Below are 18366 nucleotides of genomic sequence, written 5' to 3' on the forward strand. Positions count from 1 at the left end.
ATATTGATAATACTAGTAATAATTTTATGTTCATAACACTTAGTAATAATAACAATACTAATAATAATAATAATAATAATAATAATAATAATAATAATAACAACTAAAATAATAATAATAATAATAATAATAATAATAATAATAATAATAATAATAATAATAATAATAAATAATAATAAACAATAAAAGGCTACCTCACTAGAACTAGCTCCAAAAATAACAGTCCACGCAGGGACTCGAACCCGCGATCTCCCGAACACTCGCACCAACACCCTACCATTGAGCTGCTGCCCATTATCCGTTTTAAAACCCAGACCGAAATTACATAACCATTATTTCTGTTTATCGTTCTTCCTCTTCAGTTTATCAATCGAACAGAATCAATACTCTCACCATTCTTTTATTAAACTTATTTAGATTTTAGATTATTCCCTAATATTATAAATAATCCTTGTTATTTATTTGTAAAAAAAAAAAATACAACAGCACCTGGGTTTGCTGTGCGACGAGTAAAAACAAAACAAAAGAAAAGTTGATTTCGAGATTAAGATCATTTCAGAGAAACCTTATAACATAAATTGTGTTCCAGTTGCTTCGTATAAACATTATTAGTTATCAATTTGAACAGAAACATTAACACGAAATCAAATTTCTTCATGAATCAAACAGTTGACTTTTTAGATTAAAGGTTTGATTTCAAAAATTAACAATCAATATAATGAATTGGAACTTCAAATTTTGCAGAAATATTTAGTATTAGATTCCTAACAACTTTGCATTTACAGTTTTTGAAATTAAATTCAAATTCGAGTTATTGCTTATCACTGTCAAAGATACGATGAACTCCAAATCGAATTTCAAATTTTTGATCGTTTTAGATTAAAGTTATAGCATGAATTATGTTGTAAATACTTCCTTGAAACTTTAGGAATAATCAATTTAATCAGAAACATTAAGAAAATTACGAATTTCTTGATGAACAAAATGTTTGACTTTTTAAATTTTAAGTTTGACTCTAAAATTCATAATCAATAGAAAAAATGGAGATCTGAAAACTTACAGATAGCATAATTTGACAATTTCTAACAATCTTGCATTCTTAGATTTTGGAATGTGATTCGGTTTCGAGCTTTTGATTCAAAAGTGAATACACATAGGTAACGAGCTGTGAAAACATAATTTTGTTTTAATTTGGCTAATAAAAATAAGTGTAATTGATAAGTGTTAATTGGTTGATTACTTGATTGTCTTATAGCAGAAAATATCGACAAGTTTCAATCAGGAGCAGAAGATTAAAGAAAAAATTCCAACACCGATAGAGATAGGTAACAGAATACTCTTTTATATAATTATATATATATATATGTATTTTAATCCTATAAATATATATTGGTATACATACATATATATATATATATATATATATATATATATATATATATATATATATATATATATATATATATATATATATATATATATATATATATATATATATGTATTTATAAAAATCTGTTTATTTATTTGATTATTATATAATTCATATATTAAGATATTAATACTAATAATAATAATAATAATTATTATTATTAGTAATACAATCGAAAATTTAATAATAATACTAATAATTATATTAGTAATAATAATAATGATATCAAAATAAATGACAATAATAATACAGATATGATAAAATTAGTAAATTTAATAATAACTAATAATAATCTTTATATCAATAATAAAAATGATAATAAAAATCTTATTTATTAATAATAATAATAATAATAATAATAATAATAATAATAATAATATGAATAATAATAATATAACTTATACATGTCAAATTTTATATATATATATATATATATATATATATATATATATATATATATATATATATATATATATATATATATATATATATATCTCATATTAGAATTAATAATATTAAAAATACAAATATTAATATTAGTATTAACCTTAGTAATATTAATGAAAGTAATATTGATATATCATTTATATTCAATCTTGTAATTTCAAATAATGTAATTAACTTTACATTTCACTACTTAGATAATACATATTCTATAAAACAATATATTAGAAAATTTAATATTTATATATATTACTATATTCATATAATATTAATTGTGTACATAATTCATATACATATATATCTATATATATATTTATTTTAATAACATCTTACTTATTTTGTATATTGCTTTACACATTTACTTCAGATGATTAAATGGTATTATATTCATTAAATTTTATTTATATTTTTATCTACATATTTAATTACACATAATTGTTCGTGAATCGTCGGGAATAGTCAAAGGTTAATTGAATTTATGAAAATAGTTCGCAAGTTTTGAGACTCAACAGTACAGACTTTGCTTATCATGTCGGATTTCATATAAAGATTAAGTTTAAATTTGGTCAAAAATTCCCGGGTCATCACATATGTGTGGTGTCCATTTCGAAATTGCCTCTTGTACAGGTTTGATTTGTCTACTCAAACTAAATTTAATATTATTGCCTGATTATATTTAATGACATGTTAATATATTGGTTTTGTGAAGTAGCACCCTTACCAGCGATTTCACCTACACCTCAAGTTTTTCTAGGGTCGACTACCAATTCTAATGTTGCTTGTAAGTAACTCTTGAAAACGTAAAGTTAAACATAAATTCTTAACATAATAGGTAGTAAAGTGTTATAATGATAAATTGTTATAAATTCTTAACATAATAGGTAGTAAAGTGTTATAATGATAACTTGATATGTTGTTATGTAATTGTAAAAGCTTCCCCTGTCGCAACAAGTACTCATAAATCTGGCTTCATGGTACTAGGATCTCACCGCAATGACGCCATGAAGTTGAATGGATCATTGCAGATGTCGATGACAGTTGTTTTGGCCATGTTCACTTTCATATCGACTCGCACACTATCTTGAAGATTTGGTATGTGTGGCTTGAATAGAGTTAGCTATTTGCTATAACTATAAGTAAATAAATTATGTAATTTTGATTTAAGATATAATTTATCTAAATAAGCGGTAGTTATAACATTATGGTGATTATCCGTGTTTATATTGTTGTCATCATCTGCATGTGCTCTTTGATCCTCTTAACCTTACTCATTAGATCACTTGTAACGTGCGTTATAAGCAACGAAATCATCCCAGCACGCTAGGTATCAGGTCGTAGCGCTGGCGTGCTGGCCAAAACTTTTCTATCGTGTTGAGCTGCATTACGCGAAGATGGTCCAGCGTGTTGCTTATTTATTACGTTTTTAGTATTATTTTAATATATTTATTTAATATTTAATACTTTGTTATCCCCATTTCACCCCACATTTTAATCATATTTCAACACATCTTACCATCACGCCACCCCACTACTCACCTTCATCCCGTCAATAGCAACGTCACTGCTAACTACCCACTCCACCCCTCATAACTTCAAAAAAAACCCACCACCACTATATAATTGCGTTAAAATTAACAAGTAACATTCAACTTAGTAACCAATTGCTTGAACCATACGGCTTTGGGTCATATGAGAATTAGGAGCTCAAATTCAAAAAGGAAAAGTAGAGTCAACCACATCAAAATATTGTTAGATCGGTCTTATAGTTTAATTTTGATCAAGATTAAACGTTACTATGACTTCAAAACGAGTAAGTTTATTCACTACCTTTTTTGTATAATTTTTGTTTGTTTTTCAGTTTTATCATTTACTTTTATATTACTCCGTACATACATTTGATAAGAGAACTTTACGTTTTTATTCTTATTTATTTATAAACGTGAATAATTGTTTTAGAACAAATAAAAAAATAGTAGCAAATAGAATTGGATAGGGGCGATGATGGTAATGGATGTCTAATCTATCAGATACCAACATGATCTGATTTATTAATACGGATATGGATTATCTAAATTAAAGATAAATGAAGATGGATATGAATGATGTGAAAAATTAGTGGATCGAATATGAATAACAATTTATTATATACGAATATATCCATTTACCACCGAGATACATATGTACATATAAATACATACACTAAAATTTAAGCATATATATTAAAATATCGGTATACATATAAACTATAAACTTACAATTGTAATATACTGTGCTCAAGTAACGACAACAGTTACACGTTTGTGTGTATGCAGCAGCAACAACAACAACAACAACAACAACAACAAAATCCTATCTCACAAAAGTGGAGTATGGGGGAGATAAGATGTAGACAATGTTTCCTTTATCCTAAAATAAAGACAAGTCATTTCTCTACGCATAGTGAAACAACACATTAGTAGATAAAGTCATCCCTCCCAATGTTTTATGACTAGAGAGATTGCTTCCGAATGGACATTCGACCAATAAGTAGGTTATTAAAAAAAGGAAATAAAAAAGAATTAGACGTCATGAAAATGGTAGAATCAAATTTCCATGAGTTTTAAACTTGCATGAAGTTCAATTTAGGCTCTAAACGACAAGACGCCAATAAATCGACGTTTTAAACTTTTAATGATTTTCATTTCATTAAAGCGACGTTTGTGAGTATAATTTTTATTAAATTACGTACTAATATTTATATTTGTTAAAAACATTTTAATGATTTCATTTCATAATATGAAATATCTAAAAAATAATTAACATTCAACGAATATCCGTTAGTTCACTTAATTTAATAATATAGATATGTATAGATGAATTATATTTAAATGAATACGTATATGAATATGAATTTTAAAAATTAAATGGATAAGAATGTGAATATGAGATCACTATCATTTTTAGTTAGGTAGGCAGGAGTGTAGGAGGCAAGGTTGAAAAAGAGGCGAGACGGGGTCGAGATGGAGGTCGAGACGAACGTTGGCTAACATTGACTTTTATATATATATAAACATATATACATATATTTTAAACCAAAAAAAATTTCGTTGACAAGCTCTACCTATAATCTCTATTATCGTTAGTATAATACAAAAAAATAACACTAATCTACGTCAATTTTGATCGATTTGGCCGACTTTTAACTCGAATTTTCTACTTTTAACCGGCGTTGACACGACCTTTCTTGCATTTGACCCGACCTTTGACCGTTGACCGACTTATTAGAAGACGAAAAAGTCAAAACGAGCTAGTCACTAAAATAATGCAATAAAGTCGCAACAAACGCAACAGACGTAGGAGGTAGTGAGGTACTACTAACATTTTCCGTCAAAATAAAGTATAATATAAAAATAGTAGCACCGTGGCCCCACCTTGTTTATAACATTTTCCCGCCAAAAAGCAAGAGATAAACCCACTAGACCGTAAGAACCCTAGCAAGTAAGCAGCAAAATCAATGGCACCGTCCGCAGCTGATGACCTGTCTCCTTCTCATATTTCAGATAACGATATAAAGGTTTTATTATCATTATCATTATTATTATTATCATTAATCTCTTTTTCACTCGTCTTAATTTCACTACCTTGTATTTGTGTATATGTCATGCTCAGATCATAATTATGGAATAAATTACACATACGCACACACAATGAATTGAGCTTATTAATAATTAGTATTTTATACTCAAAGCCCTATGTCCAGTAAGCTGATTTTGGGGTTTTGTTGCTGAAACCCTAAAAGAAGCATGACGATTCACAAATTAGGTTTTAACAAAGTTTTAAAATAAAGAACTGATGGTTCTTTTATTTTGAATGTCAAAATTAATACATATGCTTTCTAATTGTACAGCCATTTTATGTGATGCACAAAGCATCCACTTGTCAACAACGTGCTAAAAAATCAGGTGCAAGGGCTATCAGAAAAGTTAAGGTCAATTTGTCAGCATCTTTGGTCAATAGCGATGAAACCGAAGTTTCCGACAATCAGTTGCACGAGAATTCTAGAATGAAGAATTTTCACGAAGCATGGACGAAATTTGAATCGACCATTAAGGTTAATGTCACTTTCTCTATTGACATTTTAGACATGCAATTGTATGGTCATAAGTGATTTGTACTTTCAAATTGTAGGATGTTTTGCATAACATTAATGCGGATGTATTCAATGAGATAGATTGTTGGGTACACAAATCATTCGATGCAATTTGTTCAAGTGGCAAACCTGATATTAACAAAGTTGCCTGCCCGTACCCCATTGTAACTGATGTTTCTGCTAAACAAATATTCACAGGCCTCGTGGTAATGAGTAAGTTCCCTAATTTCAAGTTATGCAAGTTTTCTGTTTTCTTACAAATTCTTGTCTACATATTGTGCATGGATAAACAATATATGAAAGTAACGCTTATATTCAAAACCAATAAGGAAATTGTTACATGTATAATGACTTACATCACGATCTTTTGATTCGCAGATAATTTGGAATTCGTTGATGATCTTCAGACGTTTGCGGATCTAGGTATACATTTGCAGTCACGTGGTTGCCATGTGGCTAACCTCTCATCGGTAGATTTTTCAACCAAGAGTGGTATAGGTGGTTGTTTGAGAAGTCTATCAAGGCAGATTTTGAATGATAGTATTGATGTAAGATTTGTGATTATCATCATACATATATAGAGATATATTTTTTGTTAGTTTTTGAGCATGTTTCTTTTAAATCTGTATATAAATAGGCTGCAGACATATCTATCTTAGCATCTTGGTATATGGAGCACGATAGTTATAAGAGCCCTGTGGTTGTTATTATTGAAGATATGGATAGGTGCAGTGGACCTGTACTTTCTGATTTCATACTCATGTTGAGGTATGCTTTCTAATTTCTTAATTATAAATGCATATTATAGATAATCATCACAAGGGTATTTTACTATATTTATCTTTTAATCAGTGAATGGGTGATTAAGATACCAGTAATCTTGATTTTGGGAGTTGCAACGAATCTTGATGCACCTAAAAGCATACTTTCTTCGAAGGCGGTTCAACACTTGTCTCCTTCTAAGTTCATTTTAGGGTCTCCTGCTGATAGATTGGATGCGGTTATAAAAGTGGTTCTTGTGAGACCGTGCTCTGGGTTTGTACTTGGTCACAAGGTTGCAGGTTTTATAAGAAATTGCTTCTTGAGACAAGATGGAACCTTGACTTCTTTAGTTAGAGCTGTAAAGGTTGGTAGTTCAGATATAAAAAGTTGGAGGTGGTAATATTAACCCTCTTATTTATACACGGGTCCATATGGTTTATCTTTATTATTTCTACTGTATCAAATGGGTAAATCAAAATTTAGCTTAAAAATTACATATACGGTAGAAAATTGTGATTTTTGGATATCTGGTACACCATTTATTTATATAAAAATTTGTGACCGATAGTGCTCCGGATCAATCTGACCCATACCAAAAGTTATCTTCTTTGACCTGTTACGGATCTTATGAACCACCATTTTCCACCTTTTCAAAGCACGGTTACTATTATTCTTTACTCTTATTAGCATATATATACTAGAGGAAGTATTAACTATACGAAGCTGATTGCTAGCGACTTTTTTAACAGATGGCAATCGTCCAGCATTATCTTATGGAGCCTTTAAGTTTCACAATGAAAGGCTTACTTGATGATGAGGTTACCTTTTAGTTTTTTGCCACCAAATATGTTAACTAACGAGTTTAGTACGTTTTATTATTTAGCTTCTGAAACTATTTTTCTTCCCCTTTCTTTAAAGCACAAAATTTAATTAGAATACCCCTTTTTTCCCTTGCAGGATACACAGAGCGATGGATCTACTTCTTTAGCAAAGGCATGGCCCAAGCAAGCTCTTCATCTTCCCTCTTATGTGAGGTACTTACAGTATTCAGTACTGTAGCAAGTAAATTTGTGAAATTTATGCAGTGAAAAACCTAATGTGTTGTGTACTAAAGTATGCTTTCTATCTTCTTGCAAGGAGACTTTCTGAACCAAAAAGTGAAGTATCGATAAATGGACCTTCAAAAATGAAGGAAATGCTGAATTTGTGGAGTTGTGTGGTTTTGGTGAGACCCCGATTTCTCTTCACCTTCACTTTTAGATTTTACTGTCACATTTGATTTTTGATACACATAGTATGCATCATAAATAATTATTTTTGTTTAATTCATTAATTTGCACCATTTATTGATTCTACAGTATATGTTTATTTACGGCTCTAGTTATTGAGTCGACAACAAGCGTCGATTTATTTGCGACGACTTGACTGACTCTTAGAGCCTAAATTAAATTTCAGGCAGAATTTAAAACCCATGGAAATTTGATTTTACCATTTTCATGGCGTCTCAATTTTATTTTTAATTTAATTTTTTTTTTTTTTTAAATTTTCCTACTTTCTCTACTTTTGAGAGTGTTTTCACTATGGATGGAGAAATGACTTGTCTTTATTCTCGGATAGGGGAAGGATTGTCTACATCTCACCTCCCCCATACACCACTTATGTGGTATTGGGTTTTGTTGTTGTTGTTGTTGTATAGTATATGTTTATTATAAATGAACCATGTAATCTGTTACAGTGCTTGCATGAAGTGGGAAAGAATCAGAAAACAACTTTATTGGATTTGTACCATGAGGCGTTAGATCCAAAGCTTGATAACTTGAGGAATTCAGATTACATGCAGTTGAAACCTGATTCTGAAAGACCTTCATGGAAGTACAGTATGGATGGTCAATCAGTTAAAATGCATAAGGGCGGTTTAATTGGACACACAATCCGCCAGGTAAGGTAAGAAGAAACATTTTTTCATGATTTGTTGTTTGATTATTATATTATTTGTTAATCATGCAGCTTGATTTAGTAATAGATAGTCAATGTATAAAGTGATACATTTTTGAAATTCATTCTATGACTCAGGGACTTGCCGACAGCTGCTTCAGTTCAGTTATATGAGAAATGGAGTAAGCTAACAAATGGTTTGAATGAGGTATGATTAGTTTACAGTTGTATATTGTAACTGAGTTGATTTGTCTCCCTGTTGACCAGTTGACTTTCTTATTTATTCTAGATCCATGAGAAAGTAAAAGAGCTTCAGTTGCAAGAGAAATTTGGAGATAATAATTTGAATCAATCGCCAAGCAAATCTAGGTAATTCTTCATTTGATTTTTACTTACTTAAAGATTTTGAAATGAAAATTAACTTACATCGTATAACAGGAGACAAGCAATTCGCAATGTTGGAAATATAGATAAAGGTGCCAAAACATTAAATGAGAAAGGTTTTCAACTAATTAGTACCATGGCAAGGTAACATTTACCTTCATTTGTGATTCATCAATCAAAATTTTAAAGATTAGTCTTTTAAAATGAAAGAATTCAATATTAAGTAATAGATTATAATGTGATTATTCGTTTATGAAGCAGGGAACATTTGCATCCCATTGAGTGCATTCCTTTCCATGAAATCGTCTGTTTTAAGAACGTCGATAAATTACAGGCTGTAAGTAATTAGAAACTCTAGTTATATGTTTGTGTATTAAAACAAACTATATAAATAATTCATAAGTTAACAGGTCAATTTTGCCACCTTTGCTAAATAGGATAATGATACACGTATGCTCATTTACTGGTTTATTTGATGCTGGAAATGCTGCACAAACAAATTCGTGATTTTTGCTATTTCAATCTGATAAAAATATTTCTAGTCTTTATTAAATTTTAATTTGCTAACCCCTTTTTTTTAATAAAAACTTGTTTACTAGGCAATATTAGGAGATCCTAGACGAAGGATTCAACTTGATCTACTGGAGTGCCACAGTTTCCTGAAGTGTAGTAGCAATGCGCTAACATCATCAATGCATGATACAACATTAATGTAAGATGTTTTTTTGGTCTAATGAGTACAGACCCATTTATTCATGAATGGGTCAATACGGGTTATTCTTCATCTCCAACGAATTGATGTGGCTGAATCACAAAATTGCCCATGTCCAAATTGTAAACAGTTTTTGATTTATTGGAGTCAAAGATGGTCATGTCAACCCTCTTATACTCGACCTATACTTAAAATGACCCATTAAAATTATAATCTTTATAACTTCAAAGCAATGTTTTTAATCATCTCCTACTTGCAATTCTGTCTATGACGAATATTTAGTGGAGGCCAGGGATGGGTTGGAGACAACCAGGGAGTAATCCTGCTGGACCCCGTACATCGGAGTATGGGGTCGGATTACTCGCCCTCCGAGGTAACCCGAACAGGGAAAAACCTTCTACCTTCTACCTTTTACCTTTTACCTACTTGCAATTCCTGCACTCTAGGTATACACTAGCTCAGGAACATGGTGATCTTATCAATCTTCATGACTGGTATCAATCTTTTAAAGCCAACATTTCTCAAAAAACCGTAAAAGAGAGGCACAGGATGAAAGGTTCACCATCTCCTAAGAAAAGAAAAACGATCGTTGAACCCAAGAATATAACAGAAGCCTCCGCTCAGTATCCTTATTGTGGCATCAATTTTTTTTATTGCAACTTATAGCAGGTTGATTTTTCGGTTACATTGTATTGTCATTTTGTCTTTGCATAGTCAGATTTATTCGTGTGCAAATCTTGGGTCGTAATCTTAAACCTGAACCAGAATGCGTAAATCTGAACCAGAACAGTCATCAAAGAGGTACGATATAGTCAGTTCTATTCGCCGCCAAAAAAAGTGTTTGTGTTCTGTTCAAACATGATTTTTTTTTCTAATTTAAAGTTTAATGAAAAGATATCAGTTGGGTGAGAAGTTAATTGAGTGACTTGATCAAAGTTTGAGTCTGGTTTGGTACCTCAAAGGTGAAAGAATGTTCTGGTTTTAGGTTTCATTTATCGCAAAGGTTTGGTTCTGGTCTGCTCGTCTGGTATTGTATTATACTGGTGCATACCCCTAGTTTCATACCATATGCTTGTTAATGGGTTTGGAAACCTTAACCTCGTCTCGTGTAGAGCACGGTTTTGCAGGGCAGTAACGGAGCTCCAGATTACAGGTCTGCTTCGGATGCCAAGTAAGAGGCGGCCTGATTATGTGCAGAGGGTGGCCTTTGGACTTTAACTCATGAGCTGCCATGATCATGTGGTACGCTGGAGCGACATATACTTCGTCGATTCAACTGACTAGTGAAAGACTTCTTTATTTTCATTAGCAATAGTACAATTTTACCCATGAACTATTTATTTGTTTTGTAGAAAGTAGTGTATTTTTTTTAATGCAGCTGGAAATTTTTCTAGCTATGGCCCTGTGTTATTTTGCAGTCTAAAGGAAGTAAGTGGAACAAATGACTGATTTGATTAGTATTTGAGTTTAAAGATGGTCAAAATGAATATGGGGTTGTGGTATAAGTGGTGGGGTTGATAACAAGTAGTAATGGCAATGAATCAAATATAAATTGGTAGCAACTTAGAGAAACAAATTAATATAATAAATGAGTTTGAAGAGGTAGTTTAAAGATTGTAAAGTGAAAAAACATAAATTAATGTATTTGATGATGCAAACGGTGATCTGAATGGTGGTGGTGGTGGAGGATTGGAATCAGTGGGGGTGGGGGTTGGTGTTGGTGTCTGTTTAAATGTTTATTATGATAATACAATAGTAACACCAACACATTGGCTTGAGTGATATGAGGTGGGATTCAACTTGAGGTACTGTAAACGCAGGTTCGATTCTCACTCTAAGTAGAAGTTTCCAATCTTTGATGGTACTGTCAAAATCAATGCGATTTGAGAAGGTTCCGGGGGTTTTCCGCAACCCTTGATGGTCTGCCAACATCGTGCGAATTGGGTTTTTTTTCCTAACGGGTGTGTGGGTGATGGCATATGATCGATAAAGTGATTAAGTCCCCTCTGGATGATGCCCGATATCGCCGTTCGAAAAAAAAAGTTGTTATGAGATGTAAATATGACTTTGGGGTTGGAGGCACTAGAGTAAGCTACAACATTCAATATAACAGGAAGTATGGGGTCACTGGTAAATTTTATATAATTGTTTTACGGAATTAGTTTTGTTCGGGGTATGAAGAAGATGCTTTAATCACATAAATAAATATTTACCAGAAAACTCACCAGATTGAGTCAATTGCTCAATTGAAGACAACTGATGTTCAAGTTTGCCCATATATATTTTGCTACGTGACAGTTTTCATCGTGTAAAAAAGATGAATTGTCAACATATCTACATTTACAAAATTAAAGTGATAAAAAATTACTATAAATTATAGTGATAGTGCTTATGGTCTACATAAATTGCATAAAACATTTTTATCTTTTGCAAGTTACACCGATGGTCCTTAATTGATTTGGTAGTGCACGACGGTTGTCCCTGTGATTTTTATATAATTACACTGAACGTTTCTAACTTAATTAAAACTGTACGTTAATGTGACTTATTTAAAATGCGATAAAGGGAATGTGTAGGAAATGGTGAGGCGGAGAGAGAATATCATCGTGCCATTGGCGAACTCTCAGGACATGTGAGGGCAGAGGGGAACACGAAACCATTGGCACAAAGAAAGATATGAGGTGGTGGTAGTCGGACCCTTATGATATCTAAAACGTAATTATTATTCCATAAACATTCGAAAACAACATAAAAGGGTAATGAAAAAAAATCTTTAGTGTGAAATGGCATGAGTCATGTACACGAACCAAACGTTCATCAAACAATCGTGAACAACCGGAAAATTCATTTATGTTTATTTTATGAATATGAAAGAAAAAACATGAACACTAAATTATGTTTGTTTAATAATACGACAAAAATGAACATATGTCTCGTTCGTTTGTTTACACCCGTGAACGTACGATTATATTTTCGTAAACATTTGTTTGTGTTTGCTTATGTTCTTTTATGTTAGTTGATAGGAGTAACAATTCACTTAAATTAATACATACATATATATATATATATATATATATATATATATATATATATATATATATATATATATATATATATATATATATATATATATATATATATATATATATATATATATATATATATATATATATATATATATATATATATATATGTGGATCACATTCTTATTTAATCTAAACCCAAATTTTATAGTATAAACCCTAAGACATTTTCATGTCTTATATGACTTGTACATTTGTCAGAATTAACCCTCACGTTCGGGGTGGTTTTTAATGTTGAATATGCATCACAATGATGATTCAAGTTACGCAAATTTATGTTCGTTCATGTTTGTTTGTTCAACTAACATTTGAACTAACACATTTGTTTGTTTGTTTTCATTTACGTTTGTGAACAAACAAATTTTTTAATAAGCGAACATAAGAAGAAAATATATCCGTCCAATAATTCCATATGACTTTAACTAATTTCATTACTAAGTATTCATGCCTAGTAACTACTAATATTCTTTACCTTCTTTTTTTTTACAAAATAACCGGATTAAAAGGGCGAAACGGATTCAAACCCTAATAATCACGACATGCTAAAATCAAATCGGCAAGAAATCAATAGATAAGAATCAATTAAAGATGGGGTCAAGTCAAATCGGCTTCCCAATCGATTAAAACGACCATATAATCAAGAGCAAATGCTCGAATCTATGGCGAAAAAAAATAGATGATGAAAATGAATAGGTATGCGAATGAAGGTATGATGAAAAAGAGTATGATAATGGCGGTAAATACTAAAAAGGCATTATATTTAGGTATTTGGCAAAGTAGATGTAGCTAATGGTATAATGACAAAAATAAACACGAGAAAAAAAAAAGTTAAATTATAAACATTGGTTAGGAAAAAATAGGATAGCATATAATATTTGCTAAACTAAAACATAAAATTTAATAAATAAAAAAAAGTGCGATAGTATATAATATTTGTTAAATATCATCATTTTTTTTTTATGAAATATAGTTAATTTGTATTAATTCCTAGTTTTTTCATTTTTTTAAAGGCAAAGGTAAGTTGTGTTATTTATTTTTTTGGCAAAAAAACAAAAACTTTATTAACATCTTAGTCTCTAAAAAGGAGACAAGAAAACCGAGATACAAAAGGACACACCACAACAAAAGGCTCGATGACCGTAAACAAAACCTAACCGAGACGCTAACTTAAATCGAGCCTAACCGTGGGCTAACCAAAACAAAGATGACACAAACACCTAAACGGGACGAGAACCAATCCAAACCAAGAACAAGCAATAACCAAATCAAGATCCGAAGTTAGAAGGTTTGATGTCATCTCCCTCATTCGCCTTGAACGTGAATGTAGACTCGATACCCACCCCAGTGTTGTAAAAAACCCGGTTACTCGCCGATTAATCCCCGATTAATCATTTTTAAGAGCAATCCGTTCCGATTTCTAAAAATCCGTTTAATTAAACGGTCAACGTCAATTGATGGATCAAAATCGAATTTGGTAATCAAAGTCAGTGAAAGTAAAAAATGGTTAACATTTTAACATGAATTTAAACGAGATTTTTATTGTTTTGAAGCAAAATGAACAATTTAAGACAATTATGTCAAAAATTATCTTTATATTTATGACTTTTTTCTATAGTTACACATATTATTTTCAAAATTTAATATATTAATGTATACAGTACAATCTGATTCATCTCCGATTAATTCCCGAATTGCCGATTAATCCTTCCAAAGTCCCGACCGATTAATCCCCGAATAGCGAATTTTGCAACCTTGACCCACCCTGTCCGAATTGTAGCGACCCGACAAAATCGTCATTGACGGCGCCGACTACTTAGGTCCCATTACGTGGTCATCAGTCTTTAAAATAACGTTTGACCAAAAATATGTCGCATTCATTTCAAAAGTTAAGATTTGTTCCCAAGTTTACAAGAATCGTTCATCCAAAAGTTACGTTACAAAGTTATAAGTACAATTGAAATCTATGCGACACGATTTAAAAGTAGCCAAAAGATGCTCCATGTATGCATGTATATACTCGACATCCAAGCAAGTATCAAAAGTAATGAGCGGAAGCATGTATCACAAAACGTTCAAGGACCTGAGAAAAACATAGAAATCTGTCAACGAAAACGTTGGTGAAATCATAGGTTTAAGTAAGTAAGTACAAGTGAACCACAAGATTTGTAACATTGATATAATAGTAATACATTCCAAAAGTTTGTTTCACGAGCACCCAATTATCAATGCTTAACATTCCTTCCATAGAACCCCATCACAATAGTGTTAGAACATACACTGTTTCTCGAAAATATATTATATTCGTAAACGGTAGCGAACCGTTTGAATGAGGGTTTGTCAAACCCATATGGCCATATAACATAAGTTCTCGCTTACACCCGGCAAGTGTAACTAATGATAATCGAATTGAGGATTTTTGTTCAAACTCGTATGTAGAATGTTTGTTTTCCTGTACTTGTGTTCGCTTAGTAAAAAGAAACGTTTATGTTTTCTCATCCCAAATGTAAGTTCAAAAGAGTAAAAGTGGGACTATGATCTCACCTTGAGTGCACGTATGTAAAAGTACTTCAACAAATAAACGTGTGCAAGAACGAATGCTAGTCTTGACCTAAACAAATAGGTTTGTATCAATAACGGTAAACACGATAGGTCAAAGTGTTCAATTAGTCCTATGGCTCGTTAAGACTCGATCATAATAGCATGTGAATCAAATTGTCATGTTTCATGTAAGGTACAAGTATAAAAGCATGTTAGAATGGTTGCACAAACATTTGGTTAAGTTTGATTAAAAGTCAACTTTGGTCGGTCAAAGTCAACGAAAAAGTCAACACGTTCGGATCGGGTCCCGAACTATTTTTCTGAGGTTTTTATTCATATATAAGCATGTTAGAACAAGTTACATGTGAATCGGAGGTCCATATCGTGCCAAACATTTTTCATATTTTGACCATGTTGGTCAGAACCTGAACACGCCTTAGGTCGCGCCGCGACCCAAGACTGCCGCGCCGCGGCATTTAACGTGTGCTGGTACCTGGTCAGTCTCAAATGTCCAAGTCTCAAATCAAAACTCTTTCAAGCATAAATCACAAACCGCTAACACTTAGAACTTGTATCTTATATCGTTAGAAAGGTAATTTGACAAAGAACACAACTAAACACATTTGACCAACCGAAAACATTATTTGCAATAACCGACTTTTCAAATCAAATGATCAATCAATGCACACATTTAATGCTTCAAATTTTACAAGTGCACATTTATGATTTGGGCATTTAATGCATACACAACACACGCCGTTTTGTAGATATTCAAGCATACAATACAACTAACTACTTACTAACAATAATTCATGGCATTCCATGCATCAACTATTCATTTCAAGCTTATCAAACCCTAACCCAAAATCACCAAAATCACTAATCAAGTTTATGGAGTTTTCTAAAGCAACCTACACATCAAATTGAAGCTAGTGATGTTAGGAACTCATTTAATACATGCATTTATAACATTTAACATCATTCAAACAACCAAATCACCAAATCAAACACACCAAAGTTTATGTTCATGCTAGTTACTTCAAATAACAAAATCGAACATATAAATCATATATTCATGTTAGACTTGAGCCATAGACACTAATTAACAACTTTATAAGTTAAAAACATCAAGAACACAAAATCTAGTGATTTTAGAAAGTTACCCAAATGTAATGAAATCGGTATGGAATCGAAGAGGAAGTTGCAAGGATTCCAAATATGTAATTTGTTTTGATTGATGCTTGCTTGAACGGATTTAGATGATGAATCTTCAAATTAGAGAATTGAAAGAAAATAGGGAAGTAGTAAAAGAAAAGGAAAATGGAAATGAAAAAAGATGGGAGGTGGGGTTGACTAGTCAAATGCTAGTCACCTCTTTGGCGAAACTAGTCCCTCGAGTTCGGTTGCGGGTGCGTGATTTACCTAAACGAGATATTTTTAAAACGCGTATTAACGAGGGATGTTATAATCATATAACGGACTTTAAATAATTAAACGGAAAAGTAAACGGAAAAAGGTGGGATGTTACACGAATTGAGACCTCCATTCCTAAATTCGTCAAAGAATCCAATACCCTCTAACAGTCTACCCGCACCCACACCAATGCGCGTTCCTTCTACACTCACAAAAGTATGCCTTTTGCCCTCCCGACATCCTCTTCGTCGCTAGAATCACGCAAACAAAAACCTCCACCCTTTAAGCTCTTATCCTTAGCTTTACCTTTCATCTTCAACTTACTCTTCAAATCAAGGTTTTTCACCCCATTAACCCGAAACTTGCTAGGGTGCACATGCCAACTCCTACAATGACCTTTGCAAAATTTATCCGCACAAATACAAAATTTACGACCTTCACTATTCCCCGTAGAAACTTTAGCCAAGTTATCTAGAAGTTCAACATTCCCTCGTCACTCGCCACCGGTTTCAAAACATCCGCACGTCTTCTTTTCTTTCATAAAGGACCCGCACTTAACTCACCCGCACTTACTCTTCGAATCAAGCTTTGTATTATGTAGCATACTTACAATTTACAATTAATGTACAAGAAGTACCCATGTGAGCCATTCAAAAGTCACATGCAGACAAACCAAAACTAAGATAGCAGCAACAATAAGATGATGTTGACTAACCCAAAATATTCTAAGAGAACTATAACCATCAGATATAGTAGGGTTCTATGGGAATACGTGGGAGGATTTATAGATTTAACGAGAGGGTATTTGAGTAATTAAAATTCAAAAAGCTAGTCTAATGGCATGAAACGCTTCTCCCATCAGCGTTTAGGTTTAGAGCTTTTTCTCTCCCCTAAGACCACCATTAAAGCAGCGTTAGAGGGGTCCCGTCAGGCTCGCTGACGTCCTCTAACGCATGTAACGCGGCGTCACATCAAACGCCTCAGGGGCGTCAGTCGGCAGAGAAACGAGAAAAACGTCAAACGTCATGTGTCGTGTTCTGATTGCCTGTTTTTCGTCAACGGCTATATGACCGTTTTATTTTTTTTTATTCCAAAAATCTATTTATTTATATTATTTATACTCCTTTCATCCATATCTTTATCTTCACATTCATACTCATCTTTCTTGATCTTCATCTCGTTCATCGAAAGCGGAGGAGGTTTTGGAAGCTATTTCAAAACATAAAAAGGAAAGAACATCGGGTGTGCGACATGCGAAAAAAGAAGAAACACTCCGAACCGCTTTTCAAGGAGCTAGCATTTTAACCATCAACCCCTCGGGAATCGACGACCAAGCCCGCAAAGATATGATCGAAGGGCTTCAAAAAGTGTTCCTCGACAAATACAAGTACTTGCTCGATCCACCACCACCGCAACAAAACGAAGAATCGTCCGATGACGAGTAGTTTTTTTTTTCCTGCAATTTTTTCTGTTAACTGTTTTTGTTTTTTTTGCAGCTTTTTTTATTCCGAATGTACTTTTTTTTTTTTGTGAATAT

General features: G+C 32.2%; 1 protein-coding gene across 1 annotated transcript; it reads left to right on the forward strand.

Moving 5' to 3' along the window:
- The first annotated feature begins 5366 nt into the window (after window positions 1-5366).
- LOC139867625 (origin of replication complex subunit 3) lies at window positions 5367-11117 on the forward strand. The gene is made up of 17 exons (XM_071855989.1): window positions 5367-5426; window positions 5760-5963; window positions 6041-6215; window positions 6381-6550; window positions 6640-6770; window positions 6855-7128; window positions 7514-7582; window positions 7731-7798; window positions 7902-7989; window positions 8500-8708; window positions 8838-8907; window positions 8989-9068; window positions 9138-9227; window positions 9345-9420; window positions 9683-9795; window positions 10242-10418; window positions 10908-11117. Exons 1-17 carry the CDS (start codon window positions 5367-5369, stop codon window positions 11011-11013), a joined length of 2160 nt encoding a protein of 719 aa, XP_071712090.1. The 3' UTR covers window positions 11014-11117.
- The last annotated feature ends 7249 nt before the right edge of the window (window positions 11118-18366 follow it).

The sequence above is a fragment of the Rutidosis leptorrhynchoides genome, chromosome 9 (genome assembly GCF_046630445.1).
Source record: "Rutidosis leptorrhynchoides isolate AG116_Rl617_1_P2 chromosome 9, CSIRO_AGI_Rlap_v1, whole genome shotgun sequence".
NCBI classification, from domain to species: Eukaryota; Viridiplantae; Streptophyta; class Magnoliopsida; order Asterales; family Asteraceae; genus Rutidosis; species Rutidosis leptorrhynchoides.

Coding starts and splice junctions, on each gene's coding strand:
- LOC139867625 (XM_071855989.1), top strand. CDS start 5,367: ATGGCACCGTCCGCAGCTGATGACCTGTCTCCTTCTCATATTTCAGAT. Junction 6,771..6,854: donor GATTTCATACTCATGTTGAG/GTATGCTTTCTA, acceptor TCTTTTAATCAG/TGAATGGGTGATTAAGATAC. Junction 9,228..9,344: donor CTAATTAGTACCATGGCAAG/GTAACATTTACC, acceptor TTTATGAAGCAG/GGAACATTTGCATCCCATTG.